The sequence below is a fragment of the Heterodontus francisci genome, unplaced genomic scaffold (genome assembly GCF_036365525.1).
Source record: "Heterodontus francisci isolate sHetFra1 unplaced genomic scaffold, sHetFra1.hap1 HAP1_SCAFFOLD_237, whole genome shotgun sequence".
Lineage (NCBI taxonomy): Eukaryota > Metazoa > Chordata > Chondrichthyes > Heterodontiformes > Heterodontidae > Heterodontus > Heterodontus francisci.
This window is the reverse complement of record NW_027141318.1, coordinates 110680-133998: the sequence shown is the minus strand read 5'-3', so window position 1 is coordinate 133998 and position 23319 is coordinate 110680. Positions and strand designations below refer to the sequence as shown.

Sequence of the window (23319 nt, the reverse complement as noted above, 5' to 3'; positions counted from 1 at the left end):
TGGAAAGAAAGAATGGAGGCTGATGTTGTCCTAATATATCCCAGAACCTGTCACTCAAAACAGACAGTCCACCCCAAATACAGCTCACCCAACCAGCTATCAGCTTCCTTCATCTGGACACTGCCTCCCAGGTATGGGACAGTCCAAGGTGAGTCTCTGTGTAAACAGGGAATGGGGAGAGAGGGATATTCCAGCCATATCCCAAATGGACCATTCCAGACAGAAACCTGCCTGTCTGTCTCTCTCTCTCTCTCCCCCAACAACATCATCAACAGAGCAGAAAAACTGCTGTCATTTAAAACCTGGAGGGGCTGGTTTGGATAATGGCCTTTTAACACTAATTGTATTAAATGTCTTCCACTATTCACCTCCAGTTAACAGAAAGTTCAGAAAATGACTGAAAATGTCTCACTGCAGTTACCTTGTAATTCTGACAATGAGTTTTTGCTGGAGAGGCCTGTTTGACTGTAGTATAAACAGGAAGTTTTTATTCAGATTTTCAATTCCACTGTCTTTCAAACTAAACTAGAGCCCGGTTAATGCTGCAGCCAAGAGAACTTTAACAACTGGTGACATTTCACACAATTCTCACCCATATTTACAGTTATATTTCTCAATGATACTTTGCACATTCTTTGCTGCTGCTGTATTTATGCATTAGGCTGTAGTCAATTAAAAATACCTTCTTAATATTTACCAGTTTAATGTTACAAGGGTTTACAAAGCTGGAAAATGGACATTTAACACAAATTGGATTAAAGATCTTCCACTTGTCACCTCCAGTTTATATAAAGCTCAGTGAGAACGACCTCCACATTCTGACAAAGAGTTTTTTGCTGCTGTAATAAAGTGTCACTTGTTTCCATTTGCTTCCTGACTGTTTCTTTCCTCTGCTCTCCTGGGGGATTCAGAGGGATTTTTGTTCATTGCTTGTCCACATTCAGGAGGTTTCAGCTCCTCTGCAGTTGCTGTCCTGGATAAATTAACTGTATTCAAAATATTTCCCTCAGTTTGGAGACGTGAGAAGAGACTGTTTACACTAGCAGATGGGAGAAACAATTAGGCAGGGAGTTATTCTGGTCTGAAATTCACTGACAGGTTTCTGAAAGCTGATTCGAAATTAACTTTCAAAAGACAATCGGATCAAAACTTCAATTACTCTGAGTTATAGTACGGAAGATACCAGCATAGAAAGAGAAGTGAGAGAGATGTCATAACGTTAGTGATGAAGAACTCAACACAACTTATTTAGAGAGTTTTTATTTGTAAATGATTGTTTGAGTTTAATTTGATGCTGTTGTTTTATTTATAAATTATCTTTCATCACTAAAAATACTTTTCCAAACAGGAACCAGTTTAATGTTACAAGTGTTCACATAGTAGGAAGATAGCCATTTAACACAAATTGAATTGAAATTATTTCATTCAGCATCTCAAGTTTACAGAATGTAAACTCCTCAAACTTTGGGAAACTTTCAAACTCTCAGCAACACAGAATCTCCCATCAGCAATGGCTCAGCATCTCCATCTGCTGGTGTCCCTCTCTCACTGCAGTCACGGTCACCCCTCTCACCATCTCCATCTGCTGGTGTCCCTGTCTCACTGCAGTTAATGTCTCCCCTCTCACCATCTCCATCTGCTGGTGTCCCTGTCTCACTGCAGTTAATGTCTCCCCTCTCACCATCTCCATCTGCTGGTGTCCCTGTCTCACTGCAATTAATGTCTCCCCTCTCACCATCTCCATCTGCTGGTGTCCCTGTCTCACTGCAGTAACTGTCTCCCCTCTCACCATCTCCATCTGCTGGTGTCCCTGTCTCACTGCAGTTACTGTCTCCCCTCTCACCATCTCCATCTGCTGGTGTCCCTGTCTCACTGCAGTTAATGCCCCTCTCTCACCATCTCCATCTGCTGGTGTCCCTGTTTCACTGCAATTACTGTCTCCCCTCTCACCATCTCCATCTGCTGGTGTCCCTGTCTCACTGCAGTTACTGTCCCCCTCTCACCATCTCCATCTGCTGGTGTCCCTGTCTCACTGCAGTTATTGTCTCCCCTCTCACCATCTCCATCTGCTGGTGTCCCTGTCTCACTGCAGTTACTGTCCCCCTCTCACCATCTCCATCTGCTGGTGTCCCTGTCTCACTGCAGTTATTGTCTCCCCTCTCACCATCTCCATCTGCTGGTGTCCCTGTCTCACTGCAGTTACTGTCCCCCTCTCACCATCTCCATCTGCTGGTGTCCCTGTCTCACTGCAGTTACCGTCCCCCTCTCACCATCTCCATCTGCTGCTGTCCCTGTCTCACTGCAGTTACTGTCCCCCTCTCACCATCTCCATCTGCTGGTGTCCCTGTCTCACTGCAGTTACTGTCTCCCCTCTCACCATCTCCATCTGCTGGTGTCCCTGTCTCACTGCAGTTACTGTCCCCCTCTCACCATCTCCATCTGCTGGTGTCCCTGTCTCACTGCAGTTACTGTCCCCCTCTCACCATCTCCATCTGCTGGTGTCCCTGTCTCACTGCAGTTATTGTACCCCTCTCTCACCATCTCCATCTGCTGCTGTCCCTGTCTCACTGCAGTTACTGTCTCCCCTCTCACCATCTCCATCTGCTGGTGTCCCTGTTTCACTGCAATTACTGTCTCCACTCTCACCATCTCCATCTGCTGGTGTCCCTGTCTCACTGCAGTTACTGTCTCCCCTCTCACCATCTCCATCTGCTGGTGTCCCTGTTTCACTGCAATTACTGTCTCCCCTCTCACCATCTCCATCTGCTGGTGTCCCTCTCTCACTGCAGTTACTGTCCCCCTCTCACCATCTCCATCTGCTGGTGTCCCTGTCTCACTGCAGTTATTGTACCCCCCTTTCACCATCTCCATCTGTTCCAGTCTGCTCCTCAATGTGCCCCAATCGGGATACAATAAAATACGTGGTGCATTGTCAGGCCAGTCAGAAAACCTGCGGTCGCTAACGGCCTGCTTGTGTCTGCAAATGAAACCCGAGCTGAGCCAAATGGAACTCTCCCTTACCCTGTCTCTCTCTCTCGCTCTCTCCATCACTCTCTCTCTCTCATTCTCCCTCACGCAGCCACTCTCTCTCTCTCCCTCACCCTCTCTCTCTCTCTCTGTCTCTCCCTCACTCCGTCTCTCTGTTTCTCTCTCTCTCACTCACCCTTTTTCTCCCCCTCACTCTGTCTCTCACTCCCTCACTCTGTCTCTCTGTGTCTCTCTCACTCCCTCTCTCTGTCACTCTCTCTTTCCCTCACAAAGTCTCTCTCTCTCCCTCATCCTGTCATTCACTCTCTCTCTCTGTCTCCCTCACACTGTCTTTCTCTCTCTCTCCCTCATTCTGTCTCTCTCTCTCTCTCTCCCTCACACTGTCTCTCTCTCCCTCACACTGTCTCACGAATTCTTTCTCTCTCTCTCTCTCTCTCTCTCTCTCTCTCTCTCTCTCTCTCACTCTCTCTCTCTCTTCCTCACACAGTATCCATCTCCCTCATCCTGACATTCACTCTATCTCTCTCTCTCTCTCTCCCTCATTCTGTCTCTGTCTCTCTCTCTCTCGCTCACCCTGTCTCTCTCTCTCTCTGTCTCCCACACACTGTCTCTCCCTCTCCCTCCCTCTGACTCTGTGCCTCCCTCTCTCTGTCTCTGCAACTCTCTCTGTCTTCCTCACACAGTCTCTCTCTCTCTGCCCTCACCCAGCTTCTCTATCTCTCTCCCTCATCCTGTATCTCTCCCTTTCTCCCTCACCCTGTCTATGCTCCGGACCAAATGCTGGAAGGTGGGATTAGAATAGGTGGATCGTTTTTTGTCTGGAATAGACACGATGGGACAAGTGGCCCATCTCAATTACCGTGTGAATCTTAGTCTCTCCCTCCCTGTTACCCTCTGAATCCCAGTCTCTTCCTCATTGTTACCATATGAACCCCAGCCTCCCCCTCTTCGTTACCCTCTGAATCTCAGACTCTCCCTCTCTGTTACCCTCGCAATCCCAGTTTCTCCCTCTCCCTTACCGTCTGAATGTGATAACAGGACACCTAAAGAGAGATTGCAGGGGGTGGGGGGAGAGAGAAATGGGGGGGAGAGAGAGGGGGGAGAGTGCGTGAGTGAGACAGAGCAAAGGAGAGAGATACTAGGTTAGGTGGGACAATAAGCTGTGAGGAGGACACAAATAGACTACAAAGAGAGATGGTTTGGTATAGACAGCGATAAATGTCCCAGTGTTGTGGTAACATAAAATGGCCACTGAAAATGAACCTAAAATGGCTGACTGATGTGTGTGGATTTCCACAGATGAGAGGAGAGAGAGAGAGACATACAGACAGACAGAAAGAGAGACAAAGAGGGAGACAGAGACCAAGACACAGAGCGTGATCGCAGGATATTGGGCGTAGGACAGAGGAAGAGGAGGAGGACATTTGGCCCCTCAACCCTGTTCTGTCATTCAATGAGCTCATGGCTGATGTGTGATCTAACTCCATGTACCTATCTTTGTCCCTTAATACCTTTGGTTAACAAAAATCTATCAAACTCAGATTTAAAAATTAACAAGTGTCTCAGCATCAATTGCTGTTTGTGGAAGAGAGTTCCAAACTGATACCACACCTGGTGTGTTGAAGTGTTTCTTCATTTCACTCCTGAAAGGTTTTTAGACTAGGTTTATATTTTTAGACTATGCCCCCATGTTCTCGACTCTGCAGCCAGTGGGAATTGTTACTCTCTGTCCACCCTAACAGTTTCCCTTATTATCTTGAAAACAATCATCAAATCACACCTGAGCCTTCAAAATTCCAGGGATACAGAGTAAATCTCCAGCTACACTGTCCCATTAAATATTCCCAAGCCAAGCACAATGTTGGGTTTGACACAGAGTAAATTTCCCTCTGCACTGTCCCATCACACACTCCCAGGGCAGGAACATCATGGGGTGGATACAGAGTGAATCTCACTCTACACTGTCCGATAGAGACAGACAGAGAGAGACAGAAAGAGAGAAACAGAGAGACATGGACTGACAGGGTGACTAAAAGAGATGGAAGGATACTTCACAGGGGATACTGGAAGAGGAGGATGCAATTCAACCCCACAGCCCTGTTCCGGCATCCAATGTGATCTTGGCTGATCTGTGATGTAACTTACACCATATATCCTGCCTTTGCCCCTTATCTCTTAATACCTTTGGTTAACAAGAATCTATCAATCACAGATTTAAAAATTAACCAATAAGCCAGCATGAAATTTGCACAACCAAATCATTGTGCGGGTGTTTCTCTGTGTGTGTGTGTGTCTATGTCTGTTTGGGTGTGATGGCTCCCACAGTGGAATAGCTTGCTGGATGTTTAAAATGGAGGCTGTTCCTTCTGGATCATCAAAATTATCCGCCTGGGCCCCAACTTCATCTACATTTCCCCCTCACATGATGTTTTTTTCTCTCCATATCTATCTCTTATATGTTTGTGCCCACAGCAGTGAAGGATTACATCAAATTAATATATCTTACATTATCCTTTTCATCCAACTCAACAATCTCTCTCTCTCCAACTTTGTCCCTCTCTACAGCCCTCTCTCTGCCTTCATATCTAACCCTCTCTCCCTCTGTCTCTCTCCTAGTGTCAGAGATAGCAGGAGGGAGAGACAGAGAGAGAATGTTGAAGGAACTGTACTCTGTTCCTAAGCTGTGCTGAAGCTGCTCTGGGAGTGTTTGATGGGCTACATTAATCGGCCGTGTTGAGAGATTGTTTTAAATGTGATGAGGGTTTCTGCCTCTACCATCCTTTAGAGTCATCGAGAGATACAGCACTTGTACAGGCCCTTCGGCCCACCCAGTCTGTGCCGGCCATCAACCACCCATTTTATCCTAATCCTTTCAGGCAGTGAGTTCCAGACACCCACCAGCCACTGGGTGAAGAAACTATTGATGTGTTTCGTTCTGTTAAGTTTGATGTCAATGTTTCCCCAGGATGTTGATGCTGGGTGATTCAGTGATGGGATAATGCTTTGAATGCCAAGGGGAGGTGGTTGGATTCTCTCCTGTTGCAGATGGTCATTGCCTGGCACTTGTGTGACGTGAATGTTACTTCTCACTGGTCGGCCCAAACCTGAATGTTGTCTGGGTCTTGGTGCATGTGGGAGATAGTGGGGGAGAGACAGATAGAGGGGGAGAGGGAGATAGAGGGGCAGAGGAAGATAGAGGGGCAGAGGGAGAGGGAGGGGGGAACAGGGAGATATAGGAGAGAGAGGGAGAGAGAGCGGGAGAGGGAGAGAGAGCGGGAGAGGGAGAGAGTGAGATAGAGGGCGAGAGACAGATCGAGGGGGAGAGTGAGATAGAGGGTGAGAGACAGATAGAGGTGGAGCGTGAGATAGAGGGGGAGAGTGAGATAGAGGGGGAGAGGGAGATAGAGGGGGTGAGGGAGATAGAGGGGTTGAGGGAGATAGAGGGGTTGAGGGAGATAGAGGGGGTGAGGGAGATAGAGGGGGTGTGTGAGATAGTGGGGGTGTGTGAGATAGTGGGGGGGAGAGACAGATCGAGGGGATGAGTGAGATAGAGGGGGTGTGTGAGATAGAGGGGGTGTGTGAGATAGAGGGGGTGTGTGAGATAGAGGGGGAGAGGGAGATAGAGGGGGGAGAGGGAGATAGAGGGGGGAGAGACAGATAGAGGGGAAGAGTGAGATCGAGGGGATGTGTGAGATCGAGTGGATGTGTGAGATCGAGGGGATGTGTGAGATAGAGTGGGAGAGGGATATAGAGGGGCAGAGGGAGATAGAGGGGGAGAGGGAGATAGAGGGGGTTGAGGGAGAGAGAGCGGGAGAGGGAGATAGAGGGGGATTGGGAGATAGAGAGTGATTGGGAGATAGAGGGGGATTGGGAGATAGAGGGGGGAGAGGGTGATAGAGGGGGAGAGGGAGATAGAGGGGGAGAGGGTGAAAGAGGGGGGAGAGGGTGATAGAGGGGGGAGAGGGAGAAAGAGGGGGGAGAGGGAGATAGAGGGGGATTGGGAGATAGAGGGGGATTGGGAGATAGAGGGGGATTGGGAGATAGAGGGGGAGAGGGAGATAGAGGGGGAGAGGGAGATAGAGGGGGATGAGGGAGAGAGAGCGGGTGAGGGAGAGAGAGCGGGTGAGGGAGAGAGAGGGGGAGTGGGAGATAGAGGGGGAGAGGGAGATAGAGGGGGGTGAGGGAGAGAGAGCGGGTGAGGGAGATAGAGGGGGATTGGGAGATAGAGGGGGAGAGGGAGATAGAGGGGGAGAGGGAGATAGAGGGGGAGTGGGAGATAGAGGGGGAGAGGGAGACAGAGGGGGGTGAGGGAGAGAGAGCGGGAGATAGAGGGGGATTGGGAGATAGAGGGGGATTGGGAGATAGAGGGTGGAGACAGAGATAGAGGGGGAGAGGGAGATAGAGGGTGGAGATGGAGATAGAGGGGGAGAGATGGATGGGGTAGAGGGTGGTGAACATGTGGAATTCTCTACCGCAGAAGGCAGTGGAGGCCAAGTCATTAAATATATTCATGGAGGAGAGAGATATATTTCTGAATGTCAAAGGGATCAAGGGGTATGGGGAGAAAGTGGGAACAGGGTACTGAATTAGACCATCGGTCATGATCTTTATTGAATGACGGAGCAGGCCCAAAGGGCCGAATGGCCTGCTCCTGCTCCTATTTTCTATGTTTCTATGAGAGAGGCGGATTGAGAGAGGGAGAGAGAAGGAGAAACAGAGAGAGAAGGAGAGATAGAGATGGAGCAAGGTGACCCTGATATTCTCTCTCTCACACACACACATCCAGACACACACAGACACATACATAAAGGGACAGACAGAGACACACACAGACACACACACAGACACACACACAGACACACACACACACACACACACAGACACACAGACACACACAGACACACACACAGACACACACACACACACACAGACACACACACACACACACACACACACAGACACACACACACAGACACACACACAGACACACACATACATAAAGGGACAGACAGAGACACACACACACACAGACACAGACACACACACACACACACAGACACACACACACACACACAGACAGACACACACACACACACACAGACAGATTTTACAATCCACACTGATGTCAGTAAAAATGACCAACAGAACCTCAGTAACAATCCCCAGTGTCTGCCCAGTCCTGAGAGAGACAGAGAGAGAGATAGGGCAGTGACAGAGAAAGACAGTGAAAGAGGGAGGACAAAACAGCTTGTGGGAGAAACTTTACATTTCTTTGTGTTCCACAGATTTTATTAAAAGTTGAAAGGGATTGCACACTGGAAAAGCTGTCAACAGAATGACAGATTGAGGGATAGAGAGTGAGAGACAGAGAGGGAAAGACAGATGGAGGGACAGAGAGAGAGGCAGAGAGAGAAAGAAGGAGAGAGTGGGAGAGACAGAGAGCGAAAGGCAGTTGGAGAGAGAGACAGAGAGAGAGAGAGAGGCAGAGATGGAAGGAGAGGGAGGGGGTGACAGGGAGGGAAATACTATCTATTAGGATAATTCGAGAGTGAAGGGTAAGGAGGCGGAGGAATTCCAGAGATGCGTTCAGGAGAGGTCCCTCGATTAGTATGTTCTCAGCCCAACTCGAAAGGAGGCAGTGTTAGATCTGGTGCTGCATAATGAGTGGGACAAGTGGACCAAGTGTCTTTGGGGGAGAACTTGGGTGAGAGTGATCATCACATGCAAGGATTTTGACCATTAATGCAGAAGCGCCGAGAACGAATTAAGGTAGAACGTCTGGAGTGGAAGAGGACAACGTTCAGTGAGATGAAAGGGATCCAGCCAGGTTCAAATGGAACCAAAAACTAACAGGCAGACAAAGTGTTGTCTTCAAGGAAGAGTGCCTTCAGCTACAATCTAGTCACATTCAAATAAGGCCAAGACGTTCGGAGACCAGCAACAAGGCTCCTTAGATGACGAGGGTGATAGAGATTATGATGAAATAATGAGTGGTTGTATGATATATGTCAGTTAAACTCATCAAGTGAGAAGCAGGCCAAATACAATCTATTGAGAGGGAAGATGACGAGGCAGGTCAGACTGTCAAACAGAGAATATGAGAATAGAAAAGCAGAACAATCTTCTACCGGCGTGTAAATGGAGAGTTGGTAGTAAGAGGTGGATTGGAGTGCTTAAGGACAGGGAGACTAATATCTGCCTGGAGGCGCAGCGACAGGCTAATTTATATAATGAGTACTTTGTATCAGTTTTCACTGAAGAAGTGGCATCTGACAAAACATCAGTCGAAGTAGAGAGGGTAGAGGCGTTGGATTGGGTCAAAATTAAGAGGTGGGAGGACGAAAACAGCAGTCTATGCATAAGGTAGATATGTCACCTTGTCTGGATGGCTTACATCCAAGATTGATCAAGGAAGTGGGGATGCAGAGAGCAGAAAGGCGTGCCATAACCATCCAATCTTCCTGGACGTGGAGGAGGTACCTGATGATTGGAGATTGGAAAATGTGACTATCTTATTCCAGAAAAGGTGTAGCGACAGTCGCAGCAACTACAGGTCAGTTAGGTTTAACGTTAGTTACTTAGATCTTGAGTAGGTTAAAGATTCGACATAACATCGTGGGCTGAAGGGCCTGTACTGTGCTGTACTGTTCTATGTTCTATGCTAGTGGTAAGTAAGTTATTGGAAACAATTATAAGGGAAGAATCAACAGACACTTGGAAATGATAGTCAGCGAGGATTTGTAAAAGACAGATGATGCTTGACCGACCTAAATTAATTTCTGTTGAAATATGAGAGAAGATTGATGAAGGGCATGTGGTTGATGTTGTTTCTATGTATTTTGAGGAAGCTTTTGAGATGGTGCCATCTGAAAGGCTGGTTCACAAAATTAAGGTTTTTGGAACAGGAGGCTCCCGATCATGTTGGATACAAATGTGACTCAAGGACAGAAGAAAAGCGAGTTGTAGTAAAACGTTTCTGCTCAGACTGAAGGATGGTACACAAGTCAGGAATGTGATGGAATACTCTCCATTTGCCTGGATGGTTAGAGCTCCAACAACACTTAAAAAGCTCGACACCTTCCAGGACAAAGCATACCGCTTTATTGGCACCCCATCTACATGTATTCACTCCCTCCACCACCGGCGCACAGCGCCAGCTGTGTGTACCATCTACAAGATGCACTGCAGAAATGCACCAAGGCTCCTTAGTCAGCACTTTCCAAACCCGCGACCTCTACCAACTGGAAGGACAAGGGCAGCAAATGCATGGGAACATCACCACCTGCACGTTCACCTCCAAGTGATACACCAGCCTGACTTAGAACTATATCACCGTTCATTCACTGTCGCTGAGTCAAAATCCTGGAACTCCCTTCCTAACAGCACTGTGGGTGTACCTACCCCAAATGTACAGCAGCAGCTCAACCAGGCAGCTCATCACCACCTCTCAAGGGCAATTAGGGATGGGCAATAAATGGCCAGCGACGCCCAAATCCCATGAATGAATTAAAAAAACATGGCATCTGCTAACCTCCACACCACCAATATTTCGTGCTGCTCGATGTACTACACTTTCACACACATTCTAACTATGCCAGCCGGACACCTACCTCTCACTAGTTCCACATACCTCCAGTTAGTCACCAAAACTATGCAAAACAAACACTGATATTATTCCCTCTCTCCTGCAGGGCAAAGTGGCCTATAATAGGAGGCAGCCAGAATGAACCAATGGGGGTCAAGCATAACTTCATCCCCGAGCCTGAGGGAGGAGATGGTTCTCTGTATTCTGAGGCCAGCTGTAATAGAGCACGTAACACTCAGCATCACCGAGAGCATTCAGGATGACGCCATGTTCCTGCATTATGCACTTCTAAAGCCCCAGCTCACCTTCATTCTGACATCTTGAATGATGTGCAAGTTGCCGATAGTAGAAGCATGAATATTTTGCTTCCTATCCCCAGTTCCTCACACCAGCCCTTCCCTTCTGTATTTATTATTTTCATTGACAATCCAAAACTGTCATGTTCCTAGCTGCATGAGCTCCAGGAGGCCGAAAGACAAAGAGATAGATAGATTGAGAGAGACTAAGTGACGGAGAGAGAGAGAGGGAGAGAGAGAGAGAGAGAGAGAGCAATATCACAACATTGATGATGAAGCCCCGTCAATTTGTCTGATGCTCTCAGCCATCAACTCAAATTGCATGTTCCTTAGAGGCTAGTATAGAGTTCGAATCTTCACGTGGTGAGGGACAGGGCACAAGTGGTCTGCAGACAGGCCGAAAGGAATTTATAGCTCGTGGGCCACTTCATTAGGGGAAGATATCACAGGCGAATTTTAATACATGGGACTCAGGTGAGAAAAAACGTCTGCTGTAGCTAAACATGAGCATGGAGGTGTCCAACTCCAATGTGGCACAGGACATTGTTGTTGAGCCTATGCTCAGCTGATCCAAAATGTACCTCAAAGCTGCTGAATCGACTTTCCTAGTATGGAGGACCACCTGGGGCACGCTGGAAGTGAACAGCAGCAGGCCCTGCACCATTAGATGTGTTTCCAGCTTTTTAGCACTGACACCAGTGGATCTCCAGAGCCACAAATTGTGGCCAGGCTGAGATACAGAGGAATCGAAATGTTCTTTACAAAACGAATTAGATAACGAGTGAAAGGAAACAAGCTGCAGGAATATGGGAATGGGAGTAACTGAAGGGTTGAGGCCATGGAAGCGGGTGAAAATATTAGAATTAAGGGATTTCCAGAGCGGAAACCTGTGTAGTTCAGTGAGCATGGTGTTTTGAATGGGATTTGGCGCTAGTTTGGATATGGGCAGCAGCTTTGGATGAGTTTTGGTCAATTAAATGTTGCAAATGAAAGGTGGAACATTAGGGCAACCGAGTCTGGATTTGACAGAGACACAAATGAGGGTTTATATTGCAGATGGGCGGAGGCAGAGGGCAATATTATGGAGGTGTTCGTCAGCATGATGGGTGAGGGAGAGAATGTTGAATCAGAACTCAGCTCAGAGTGAAAGAGTCCGTGAGTTTGTGAACAGTCTAGGTCAGCCTCAGATAATAGCCTGAGTGGGGAATAGATTCGGTAGACACGGTGCAGCATTGGTTTTGGGAACTGAAGTTAATTTCATTTTTTCCAATGTTTACATGACAAGAGCACTAGTATAGTGAAATAAGATGTATCGATTTAATCGCTGAATATAGCGAATTACCAGGGACCCCAGCAACAGCAAAAATGAAAGAGCAAATTACCTCTGCAGTAATAAAGATAGAAATGATTTATAGCACTAATAGCTGCATACAAGGTCTTACCAAAAATACCAACTGCAACAAAGTGAGAGAATAAGTGACAAAAGCAGTAACATGGTTAAACCTTGTTTATAGAATTAATATCTGTATTGAAAGACTTACTAGGGACACCGATGATAGCAAGGATGGGATAGTAAATGTACTGAATCATTTTCAGTCCGAAATAGATCCGCCGATCTAATGATAGCCGATCATCATCTTCAGTAAATGGGTGAAACTAAACCAATATATTCCTGACGACTGTTGCACCATTCCAATCTATGGTTCTCAGCTTCGGATCCATCAGTGTAACATTCCAATCCATTGTTTTGAAATTCCAGTCTATCCTCTCCCTCTCTCTGGAGCCGCAATCCCCGTTAGAGCTAGAGGTGATGTTCACGCTGACACATTGTAATAAGTCCCTTATTAATAGAAGTGGGAAATCCTCCAGTGACACAATGACTTGCCCGCGGAGATTGACATTAATTCCAGTCACTGAACAAATAGGTTTAGTTAACCCCTTTCAATTCAAAACCTTTTTTTAAATTTTATTAAGTCGAACTTTTATGCAATATGGTTGGGATGTATGAAGGTTGCTGAGGGAAAGAATGGTGGGCATTGCAGTGACACTGTGATAATCTTTCAATCACCTTTTGGCAATGGAAGAGGTGCCAGAAGGCAGTGATTTACCAATGTTAAACCCTTTTTAGGAAAAAAACTGTATTAGGAAAACCCCATAACAAGGATAAATGTGTCTTTTTCCGAATGGCATGAAGTGACTGGTGGGGTACCACAGGGATCGGTGCTGGGACCCCAGCTATTCACAATATACAAAAATGATTTAGATCCAGGAACTAAATGTAATATCTCCAAATTTGTAGATGACACAAAACTGAGTGGGAGGGTGAGTTGTGAGGAGGATGCAGAGAGGCTTCAGGGTGATTTGGACAAGTTGAGTGAGTGGTCTAATGCGTGGTAGATGCAGTATCATGTGGATAAATGTGAGGTTATCCACTTTGGTAGCAAAAACAGGAAGGCAGATTATTATCTGAACGGCTATAAACTGAGAGAGGGGAATATGCAGTGAGACCTGGGTGTTATCATGCACAGTCGCTGAAGATAAGCATGCAGGTGTAACAGGTGGTAAAAAAGGCAAATAGTATGTTGGCCTTCATAGCGAGATGATTCAAGTACAGGAGCAGGGATCACTTGCTGCAGATACACAGCGTCTTGGTGAGGCCACATCTGGAATATTGTGGGCAGTTTGCGTATCCTTATCTGAGGAATGATTTTCTTGCCATAGAGGGAGTGCAGCAAAGTTTTACCAGACTGATTCCTGGGATGGCGGGAGTGACGTCTGAGGAGATATTGAGTCGGTTAGGATTATATTCGCTGGAGTTCAGAAGAGTGAGAGGGGATCTCAGTAACTTATAAAATTCTAGAAGGGAGGATTTCAGATATCTGGAGCATTGGGATCACGTCAGGGACAGATGGGACCTGTACAAGAAGGACGGGTTGCATCTAAACTGGAGGGGCACAAATATCCTGGCTGCGAGGTTCACTAGCGTCACTCGGGAGGGCTTAAACTAGTGTGGCAGGAGGGTGTGAACCAGAGCAGGTAAATAAGGCCAGTAAAACTAAGAGGAAAAGCAGGCATGGGGATGTTGTGGGCTGGTGGCCTGAAGTGAATTTGTTTCAATCCGAGAAGCATAACAGGTAAGGCAGATGAACTTAGAGCTGGGATCAGTGCTTGGAACTATGATGTAGTTTCTATTTCAGAGACACGGTTGCGAGAAGGACAGGATTGGCAGCTAAATATTCAAGGATTTAGAATCATCAGGCGGGATACAGGGGGATGTAAAAGGAGTGGGGGAGTTGCATTACATGTTAAGGAGAGTATCACAGCTGTACTGCGGGTGGACACCTCGGAGGCGTCGTGCAGCGAGGCAATATGGGTGGAGCTCAGGAATAGGCAGGGTGCAGTCACGATGTTGGGTGTTTTCTACAGTCCTCCCAACAGCCAGCGGGAGGTCGACAGATACGTGAACAGAATTTGGAAAGATGTAAAGGTGGGTAATTTTAACTTCCCCTATATTGACTGGGACTCACTTAGTGCTGGGGGCTTGGATGGGGAAGGATCTCGATGGAGCATCCAGGAGGGCTTCTTGAAACAATATGTAGATAATCCAATGAGGGATGGGGCCGTACTAGACCTGGTATTGGGGAATGAGCGCGGCCAGGTGGTCGACTTTCAATAGGGGAGCATTTCGGGAACAGTGACCATAATTCCATACGTTTTAAGGTACCTGTGGATAAGGATAAGAGTAGTCCTTGGGTGAAGGTGCTAAATTGGGGGAAGGCTAATTATAATAATATTAGGCAGGAACTGAGGAATTCAGATTGGGGGTGGCTGTTTGAGGGTAAATCAACATCTGACATGTGGGAGTCTTTCAACCATCAGATGTATAGAATCCAGGACCAGCACATTCCTGTGAGGAAGAAGGATAAATTTGACAAGTTTCAGGAACCTTGGATAACGCGGGATATTGTGAGCCTAGTCAAAAAGAAAAAGGAGGCATTCTAAATATCCCCCAGGAACAGACTCCCATCTAAATACCTCCCCAGGAACAGACTCCCATTGAAATAACCCCCCGGGAGCAGACTCCCATCTGAATACCCCCCCCCCCCCCCCGGGAATGACCATCCCTCCATCATAAGAACAGTATTAGTGATGTTGACTGATGATTTCAGTTTTCCATACCATTCACAACTCCTCAGATACGAAAGCAGCCCATGTCCAGATGCAGCAAGAATTGGACAACATCCAGGCTTGGGTGGATTCGTGCCACACAATTGCCATAAAATGACCATCTCAAACAAGAGGGAATCTAACCCCTTGAAGTTCACTGGCGTCACCATCACTGAATTCCACACTATAAACATTCTGGTCTTACCATTAATCAGAAACTGACCTGGCGAACCACATAAATACCAAAGCAGGTCAGAGGTGGGGAATCTTGCAGTGAATAACTCAACTCATGATTCCTCAATGCCTGTCCATCATCTACAAGGCACAAATCAGGAGTGTGATGGAATACACTGCACGAGCCTGGATGAGAGCAGATCCAACAACACACAAGAAACTCGGCACCACCCAGGACAAAGCAGCCCTTTTGACTGGAAGCCCACTTACGGCCTGTAACATTCACTCTGTTCACTACTGATGTACAGTGGCAACAGTCTGTACCAACGACAAGAAGCATTGCAGAAACTCATCAAGGCTCCTTAGGCAACAGCTTCCACCTAAAAGGGCAAGGGCAGAACATGTTTCCCTTCAAGCCACACACCATTCTGACTTGGAACGATATCGCTGTTCCTTCACTGCCGCTGGGTGAAATTCCTGGAACGCCCTTCCTAACACGTGTACCTAAACACCAGCACTTCAGCAGGCCAAGAAGGCCACTCACGGGTCACGGATGAATAAAAGAAGCTATTGAGTAGGGTTTTAAAGAGTTATGAATTTAATTAAGTGTTATAAAAGAAGATAAAGAGTACAATGTTTGCAGTCGATTATAAAAACAATACAAAAGTTCATGAAAGATTACGAAGTGTCATATCTTGTTATAAAGGTGCTTATATTATTATGAAGGATGATAAAGTTGATGAAGTTTCAAAGGATTATGAGGTGTTATAAAGGATGTTGAAAGGTTACCGATCATCATAAATACTATAACATTCTATTAAAAACTATAATCAATGTGAAAAAATGGTTATAAAGGAGTACAAAGAATTCAGGCTCAGTCTTCACACCATCTTCGGTCTTCTTGGTTTTGTTGTTCTTTATGTTGCTATCCTGGTCGGGATGGAGATCACCAATGGACGGGGCTGCTGGTGGTGCTTTTCCCTTATGCTTTCCACTGCATCATTGGCTGTGCATGGTGGGCGAGGCTGGAGAACCTCAGACGCTGCCCCCGTCCATTGTGCCATTGCCATGTGGAACAGCCTCTGACACCACTTCACAGTCACCATAGGAAACAGACCCCGCCCAATCCCAGTCACAATGATGAAGAGACCCTGCTCCCACACATCCGCTGTGATGTGAAACAGGCACCGCCCATAATCTCCAGTCAACATGGGGACCAGGCACCGACTCTATCTTCATTAAGCAGGGCAACAGGCCTCGGTAAATCCCAGTCACCACGGGGAACACCGCAAAGCTTCATTCCCCCGGCCACCATGGGTAACAGGTCCCCTCCCCACTCAATTTCCACCATGGGAAAGAAGCCCTACCACCACACCCCACCCACTAATAGAACAGGCTATGCCGCCACTCCATCATAACCATGCCGAGCAGGCCTCACCGCCCCCACCCCCCGCCCTCCCCCGGCTGTGTCCATGGAGAATGGGCCCTGCGACAAGTCCCTCATCACTATAGCGACTTCCCACAGCTCCCAATTATCCGTCACACTAGGGAACAGGCCCTGCCCACCCTGAGACGTCACCATGGGGGACAGGCCAAACTGCTTCTTCAACAAGGTGAACAGGGCACTCCCAGCACTCTCATCATAGAGACACAAACCGCAACTGCTCCATCACCATAGCGGAAGAACATGATCCTGCTCTGTCACCATAACAACGGGCCCCGCCCCTAGCTCTGGCACCACAGCGATAGCCTCCACCCTCGATCTGGCACCATGGCAGCAGACTCTGGCAATGGTTGGTGGAAGTGTGAAAGAAAATGACAAGCTGCTGGAAATAACCAGTCATATATTTATTTAATTAATAGAACAATTTGAGAAAAGGGATATGTCAGCACATTCTTCAACTGCTCTCTGAACTGAGTCTGGGTCAGTGCATAAATCGCAGTGTTTGTGCAGCAACTCAGGAGCTGCAGCATGAAGCTCAATTGTATCAGATAAACGGGTACTGATGGAGCCACCGGCTCCAAATCCTGTATTCTTTGCCACATCGTATTCACCATTAACACAGCCCATAAGAGTATGAAATTGGCCGAGATAACGAGCAGCAAAATTATGGATTTCCTTCGATTCTCCAGCTCTGGGTCCCTGCGACACTCCCTTCTGCTGTGGGCTCGGAGTCTCCTGCGACCTCTGCTGCTCACAAAAATGTGTCGGATGGTGAAAGCATTGAGCAGCAGAATCACCACAAATGGGACACAAGGGGTTAGAATGTGATGGAGGAACTCGATTGCTGCCCAGACATGAGAGAAATAAACATACATATTTGCATAACAAAACCAGGGTCTGTTCGCCTTCGAGTACCAACCTGTCAACATAAAATACCAGAAAATGTTCTTTAAGCAGCTCAGCACATTCACAGTTCCCAGAACCACAGCCGCCGTTTTCTCGGTGCAATATTTACTTTTCAGCTTCTGGCAGCAAATGGCCACAAATCGATCAAAGGTGAAGGTGACCGTAAACCAAACAGAACAGTCTGTAGCTGCATGAAGCAGGACAGCATGGATATTACACATGCATACGGCCAACAGGAATTGAAACTGTTTTGGATAAACAATGGGAATGTGCCTCAATATAAGGTCGAGGATAATGACAAGTAGATCCGCCACTGCCATGGCCACTAAGTAGCGAGTGACACATTTGGAGAGCCCGCACTTTCCCCGAGACAGGATCACAATCGTCATCAAGTTAACTGTGAGGAAGTGAAACAAACCGAGAAATTATACATCAGGCTGGGAGCAAAGTTAACATTTTTGACTTTCAGAGTTACAGATGTGTTCCTGTGCCCAATGGTGCATTTAAATGGGTATACGTAAAAAAAAAACTGAATGGTTCTTACTGGCTGGAAGGCGGAAGAGATTAAATTGGAAAGGGGTTATGCTAAACTGAAATTGCTGAACTCAGTATTGATCAAAATCCTGCAATCCCTCCTTTCCCATGCCGAGTTTAAAAACAGTCCAAGTTCCAGCGAATTTCACTGATCTAAAACACATTTTCCTGTTTCTTTCTCCACAGATGCTGCCAGCCCTGTCGAGTCGTTTCAGCATTTTCTGTTATTATTCCAGATTTGTGGCTTCTGCAGCAATCTTGTACATAAAGTTAAATGTTGGACTGACTGAGAGATTCCCTCAACTGTGACAGGCAGCATATAATTCACTTATTCCAAAACAATAATTGGACATGAGTCCACTAAAAAAAATCAACGAAACAATTAATCCGAATTGTCGCTAAATTAACTGTAAACTAGGGAGTAAAAATAACAGTTGAAAGGAGTTTGGTATGACATTTGAGCATCAGTGATCACTATCAGTGGTGGACCTTCTTTAGTTCCTGTGACAGAGCTTTCTGTTGGAGATAGGGTTTAAATGAAATAATCCTGATTTGTTTGGGAAATGTAGAGTAAAAATATGGATTGAATGTGGAATCAGGAATGGATTAATGAGAAGTAAAATAGCAGTATTAAATTAAACATAAACACGATCGATGCTGGGACCCCTGCTACTTGTACTGTACATTAATGATTTAGATGTGAATATAGGATGTATGATCAATAATTTCAAAGATGACACGAATATTGGTGGTGTCATAAATAATGAGGAGGAAAGCCTTAGATTGCAGGACGATATAAATGGGCTGGTAAGATGGGCAGAGCAGTGGAAAACGGAATTTAATCCTGAGAAGTGTGAGGTGATGCAACTTGGGGGAACAAAAAAGACAATGGAATATACAATGGGTGGTAGCACCCTAGGGAGTACAGAGGGTCAGGGGGACCTTGGTGTACTTGTCCATAGATCACTGAAGGCAGCAGCATAGGTAGATAAGGTGGTTAGGAAGGCATATGGGATAATTGCTGAGGCATAGAATATAAGAGCAGGGAGGTTATGATGGATCTGTCTAAAACGCTAGTTAGGCCACAGCTGGAGTACTGTGTACAGTTCTGGGCACCACACTATAGGAAGGATGTGACTGCACTGGAGAGGGAGCAGAGGAGATTCACCAGGATGTTGCCTGGGCTGGAGCATTTCAGCTGTGAAGAGAGACTGGATAGGCTAGAGTTGTTGTCCTTAGAGCTACTTCACAATAAAACATCCACAATTTATTTACCATTGAACTCAAGCTTGTATAGTAACGTATTGCTGCCAAAACAATAAAACAATTAATGACTTCAAAAGGAAATTGGTTGGCCACTTGAAGTAAATAGACCTACAGGGCTAGAGGAATTGAATGGGGCAGTGGGACAGACTGATTAGCTCCGTGGAGAGCTGGCATGGGGTCGATGGGCGGACAAGTCTGCTTTTGTGCAGTAAAAGATACTATCACTCAATGACAGCATAGCATTCTCCCTCGATAAGCAACATTCTGGTTCGCTCTGGAGGTGCAAAGATGGTGAGAATGGCTGACTGCCTCAGATTGAAGCTGCTGCAGCTACTGCCAGGATAGTGAACATTCAGCAACTTTCAGCAACGTTTGCACAGTCACAAATCAAGTGCACATTAATCGATAAGAGTTGTTCATTTCCTTTAAATCTCCACTTTGACATTGGATTCCGCAGAGCCACATGAACCATCTGGAACTCCACTGCTTTGGCAAAACCATGGGATTTCTGATCCTGTATTCTCTGTGAGGGATAAAACGATGTTTTCTACTCACCTGGCCTGGATGCCCTCTGTCATCTCCCGAATGCATCAATGTGCACACATTGGGAGGTGTTGGATATCTTGCTCCCCCACCACCTGGAAAGATGTCGATGCAGAGAATGGTCTTATCTGCCACTGACAGCTCTGTCTTGGCTTTGGTGTGAGACTCCAGACTATGTTGATGGAGGCTGCACATCTCTGTGACCACCTCCTTGTTGAATCGGAGTTACCACGCGTACAAATCTTGTATTAGGTGTTGGTAGGAAACGTGCTCTTGAAAATCTCGGGTTGTCCAGCGCAGATTCCGCCAACAACTTCCTCTTCGCAGAGCCTCCCTTTTCTGCAGCTTCCGCTCCATTTCTTGTCGATCAATATGCGCTGTTAATGCAGTCTCCATATCTCATCCAGAGTTGGGTCAACACTTCCTCAGCCCTCCCTAAATGTATGCAGCAGCTCACAAACTCAACTTCCAGAAAAAAATCTACAGCACCTTAAATAACTTGGCATTAGCAGAGGAAAGTCAATAGCTCCTCACCTACAAGGGCATTTAAGTGGTCATTGGATAGACATATGGATGAAAATGGAATAGTGTAGGACAGATGGTTTCACAGGTCGGCGCAACATCGAGGGTTGAAGGGCCTGTACTGCGCTGTAATGTTCTAATTCTAATTCTTATAAGCTGGATGCCTGGAACATGCAGAGACAGACCAAATTTCAAAGAAGTGCGTCAAGGTTGTTAGAGCACCCTGCCCAACACGGATAACCACACGGGATACGCCAGGAGTGGCTGGCAGCTTGTCCTGCACCATATTGTGTTTTATAATCTTTGCAGCACCAGCAAAATAGATTCATCCTTCTGTGAAGCCCAGAATCATGGCCATGGAGAGATACAGATGAAAAGAAGTAATCTTTCAAAAGAGATTTGCGATAAATACTGAAAAGGAACAACTCACAGGGATATGGGAAATGGACAGAGGTTTTAGGAGTAATAGGAGGGGCGAGGACATGGAGGGGTTCAAACACAAGGATGGGAATAGGAAAATTGAGGTGCTGCTAGACCAGGAACCAATGCATTTCGCTGAGAACATGTGGATGGGTGCATGTTGTTTGGTGTGATTTAGTATTAGTGATTTGAATCTCCTGTGGTGTAAGAGAGGTTGTACCTGTGAGTCTCACCAGTATAGTTTGGAATAGGCGAATCTGGATTTAAGAAAAGCAATGATAAGGGTTTATACAACGGATGGGCTGAGGTAGATTGCGATATTTTGCAGCTGGTATGAGTCAGTATTGATAGCGGCGATAATATGTGATTTGAAGTCAGCTGAGGATCAAAATGATTGCCCAGGTTGCAAACAGTTGCTCCAGCCTCAGATATTGTCAAGTGAGGGGGATTGAGTCTTTGGTTAGCATGTTGACTTTGTACCAGGAATCAAAGAAATGGCTTCCATTTCCTCAATATTGAAACAACAAAGATTTGTAACAGAATGAATCATGGTTTATAGATATAATAACTGGACTGAGAGACTTACCAGGGACACCAATCATAGCAAGGATGGGATAGTAAATGTGTTGAATAATCACAAGTGCATATTTGATCCGGAATTCTGATGTTAGCCAATGATAATGTGCAGAAAGAAAATAAAACCAATAGGTTATACTTCTGCTCATTGCTGCCACATTCCAATCTTCCATTCTCAGATTCTGATCAACTGTTGTAACTTTCCAGACTTCTGCTCCCAGATTCGGGTCCATTGTTGTCGCATTCCAGTCCATTGTTCCCAGATCCTGGCCCATTGTCGCAATAATCCAATATATTCTTCTCAGATCCTGACCTATCCTCTCCCTCTCTCTGTAGCCACTGAACCCTGTTATCACCGGGGATGATGCTAACGTTGACACAATGGGATAACACATTGCAAAGAGTCCTTTATTAATGGAAGATGGAATCCCCCCAGTGACACAATTAGTGACAATGGAGACAGATATTAATTACAGTCACTGAACAAACAAGTTCAGTTAATCTCTTTCAATGCAACACATTTTCATCGAGTTGTCGAGATATACAGCACAGAAAGAGGCCGGTTGACCATTCGTGTCAGTGCCGTCCATCAAGCATATAGCTATTTCAATTATATCATATCTCCCCTCAGCCTACTGTGCTTTAAGGAAAACACCCTAGCCTTTTCAGTCTCTCTACATAGCTGAAATTCTCCAGCCCAGGCAACATCTTGGAGAATCTCATCTGCACCCTCTCCAGTGCAATCACATCTTTCCTATGGCGTGGGGCCAAGAAATGTACAAAGTACCCCAGCTGTGGCCTAACTAGCGTTTTATACAGCTCCCTCATTGCCTCCCTGCTCATATATTCTATGCCTGGGCTAATAAAGGCACGTAACCATATGCTTTCCTAATCACCTTATCTACCTGTGCTGCTGCCTTCATTGATCTAAGGACAAGAATACCAAGGTCCCACTGACCCTCTGTACTTCCTAGGGTCCTACTACCCATTGCATATTCTCTTGACATGGTAGTCCTCCCACACTGCATCACCTCACACTTCTCAGGATTATATTCTATTTGCCACTGCTCCACCCATTTTACCAGCCAATCTATATCGTGTTGCATCTAAGGCTTTCCTCCTCACTATTTACAGCACCACCAATTTTCTTGTCATCTGTGAACATATTGATCACACCACCTGTATTCAAGCATAAATCATTAATGTACACTACAAACAGCAAGGGATCCAGCACCGATCCCGATGGTGCACCACTGGCCACAGTCTTCCACTCGTAAAGACAACCATCGACAATAACCCTCTGCTTTCTGCCACTAAACCTATTTTGGATCGAATTTACCAAGTTGCTCTGGATACCATGAGCTCTTATCTTCTTAACCAATCTCCCATGTGGGACCTTATCAAACGCCTTACTGATGTCCATGTCGACTACAGCAACTGCTTTGCCCTCACCTACACATCTAGTCACGTCCTCTAAAAATTCAATCAAGTTAGTTAGACAAGATATCCCCTGACAAAGCCATGCTGACTATCCCTGATTAATCCTTCCCTGTCCAAGTGGAGATTAATTCTGTCCCTCAGAGCTTTTTCCAGTATTTTCCCAACCACTGATGTTAGACTCTCCGGCCTTTAATTACCTGATTTATCCCACGATGTTGTACCGAACCTTTAACCTACTCTAAGATCAAACTAACTACCTACCCTTCATTCTACCATCATCCATATACCTATCCAAGAGTAGCTTAAATGTCCCTAATGTATCTGCTTCTACTACCACCGCTGGAAGCGCATTCCACACACCCACCACTCTCTGTGTAAATAAACTACCTCTGACATCCCCCCAAAACCTTCCTCCAATCACCTTAAGATTATGCCCTCTGGTGATAGCCCTTTCCAAC

General features: G+C 46.2%; 1 protein-coding gene across 1 annotated transcript; it reads right to left on the bottom strand.

Moving 5' to 3' along the window:
- Window positions 1-17058: 17058 nt before the first annotated feature.
- On the bottom strand, window positions 17059-21696 carry LOC137362771 (probable G-protein coupled receptor 139). The gene is made up of 2 exons (XM_068027018.1): window positions 21432-21696; window positions 17059-17957 (listed from the first exon to the last, which is right to left on the bottom strand). The coding sequence occupies exons 1-2, from the start codon at window positions 21694-21696 to the stop codon at window positions 17059-17061; spliced, it is 1164 nt and encodes a 387-aa protein (XP_067883119.1).
- Between the last annotated feature and the right edge of the window lie 1623 nt (window positions 21697-23319).

Excerpts from the sequence above, each read along its gene's own strand:
- LOC137362771 (XM_068027018.1), bottom strand. The coding sequence starts at position 21,696 with ATGGGCCAGGATCTGGGAACAATGGACTGGAATGCGACAACAATGGAC. Across the intron at positions 17,958-21,431 it reads TGCTATGATTGGTGTCCCTG|TTAACTTGATGACGATTGTG; the intron begins GTAAGTCTCTCA and ends ACTTCCTCACAG.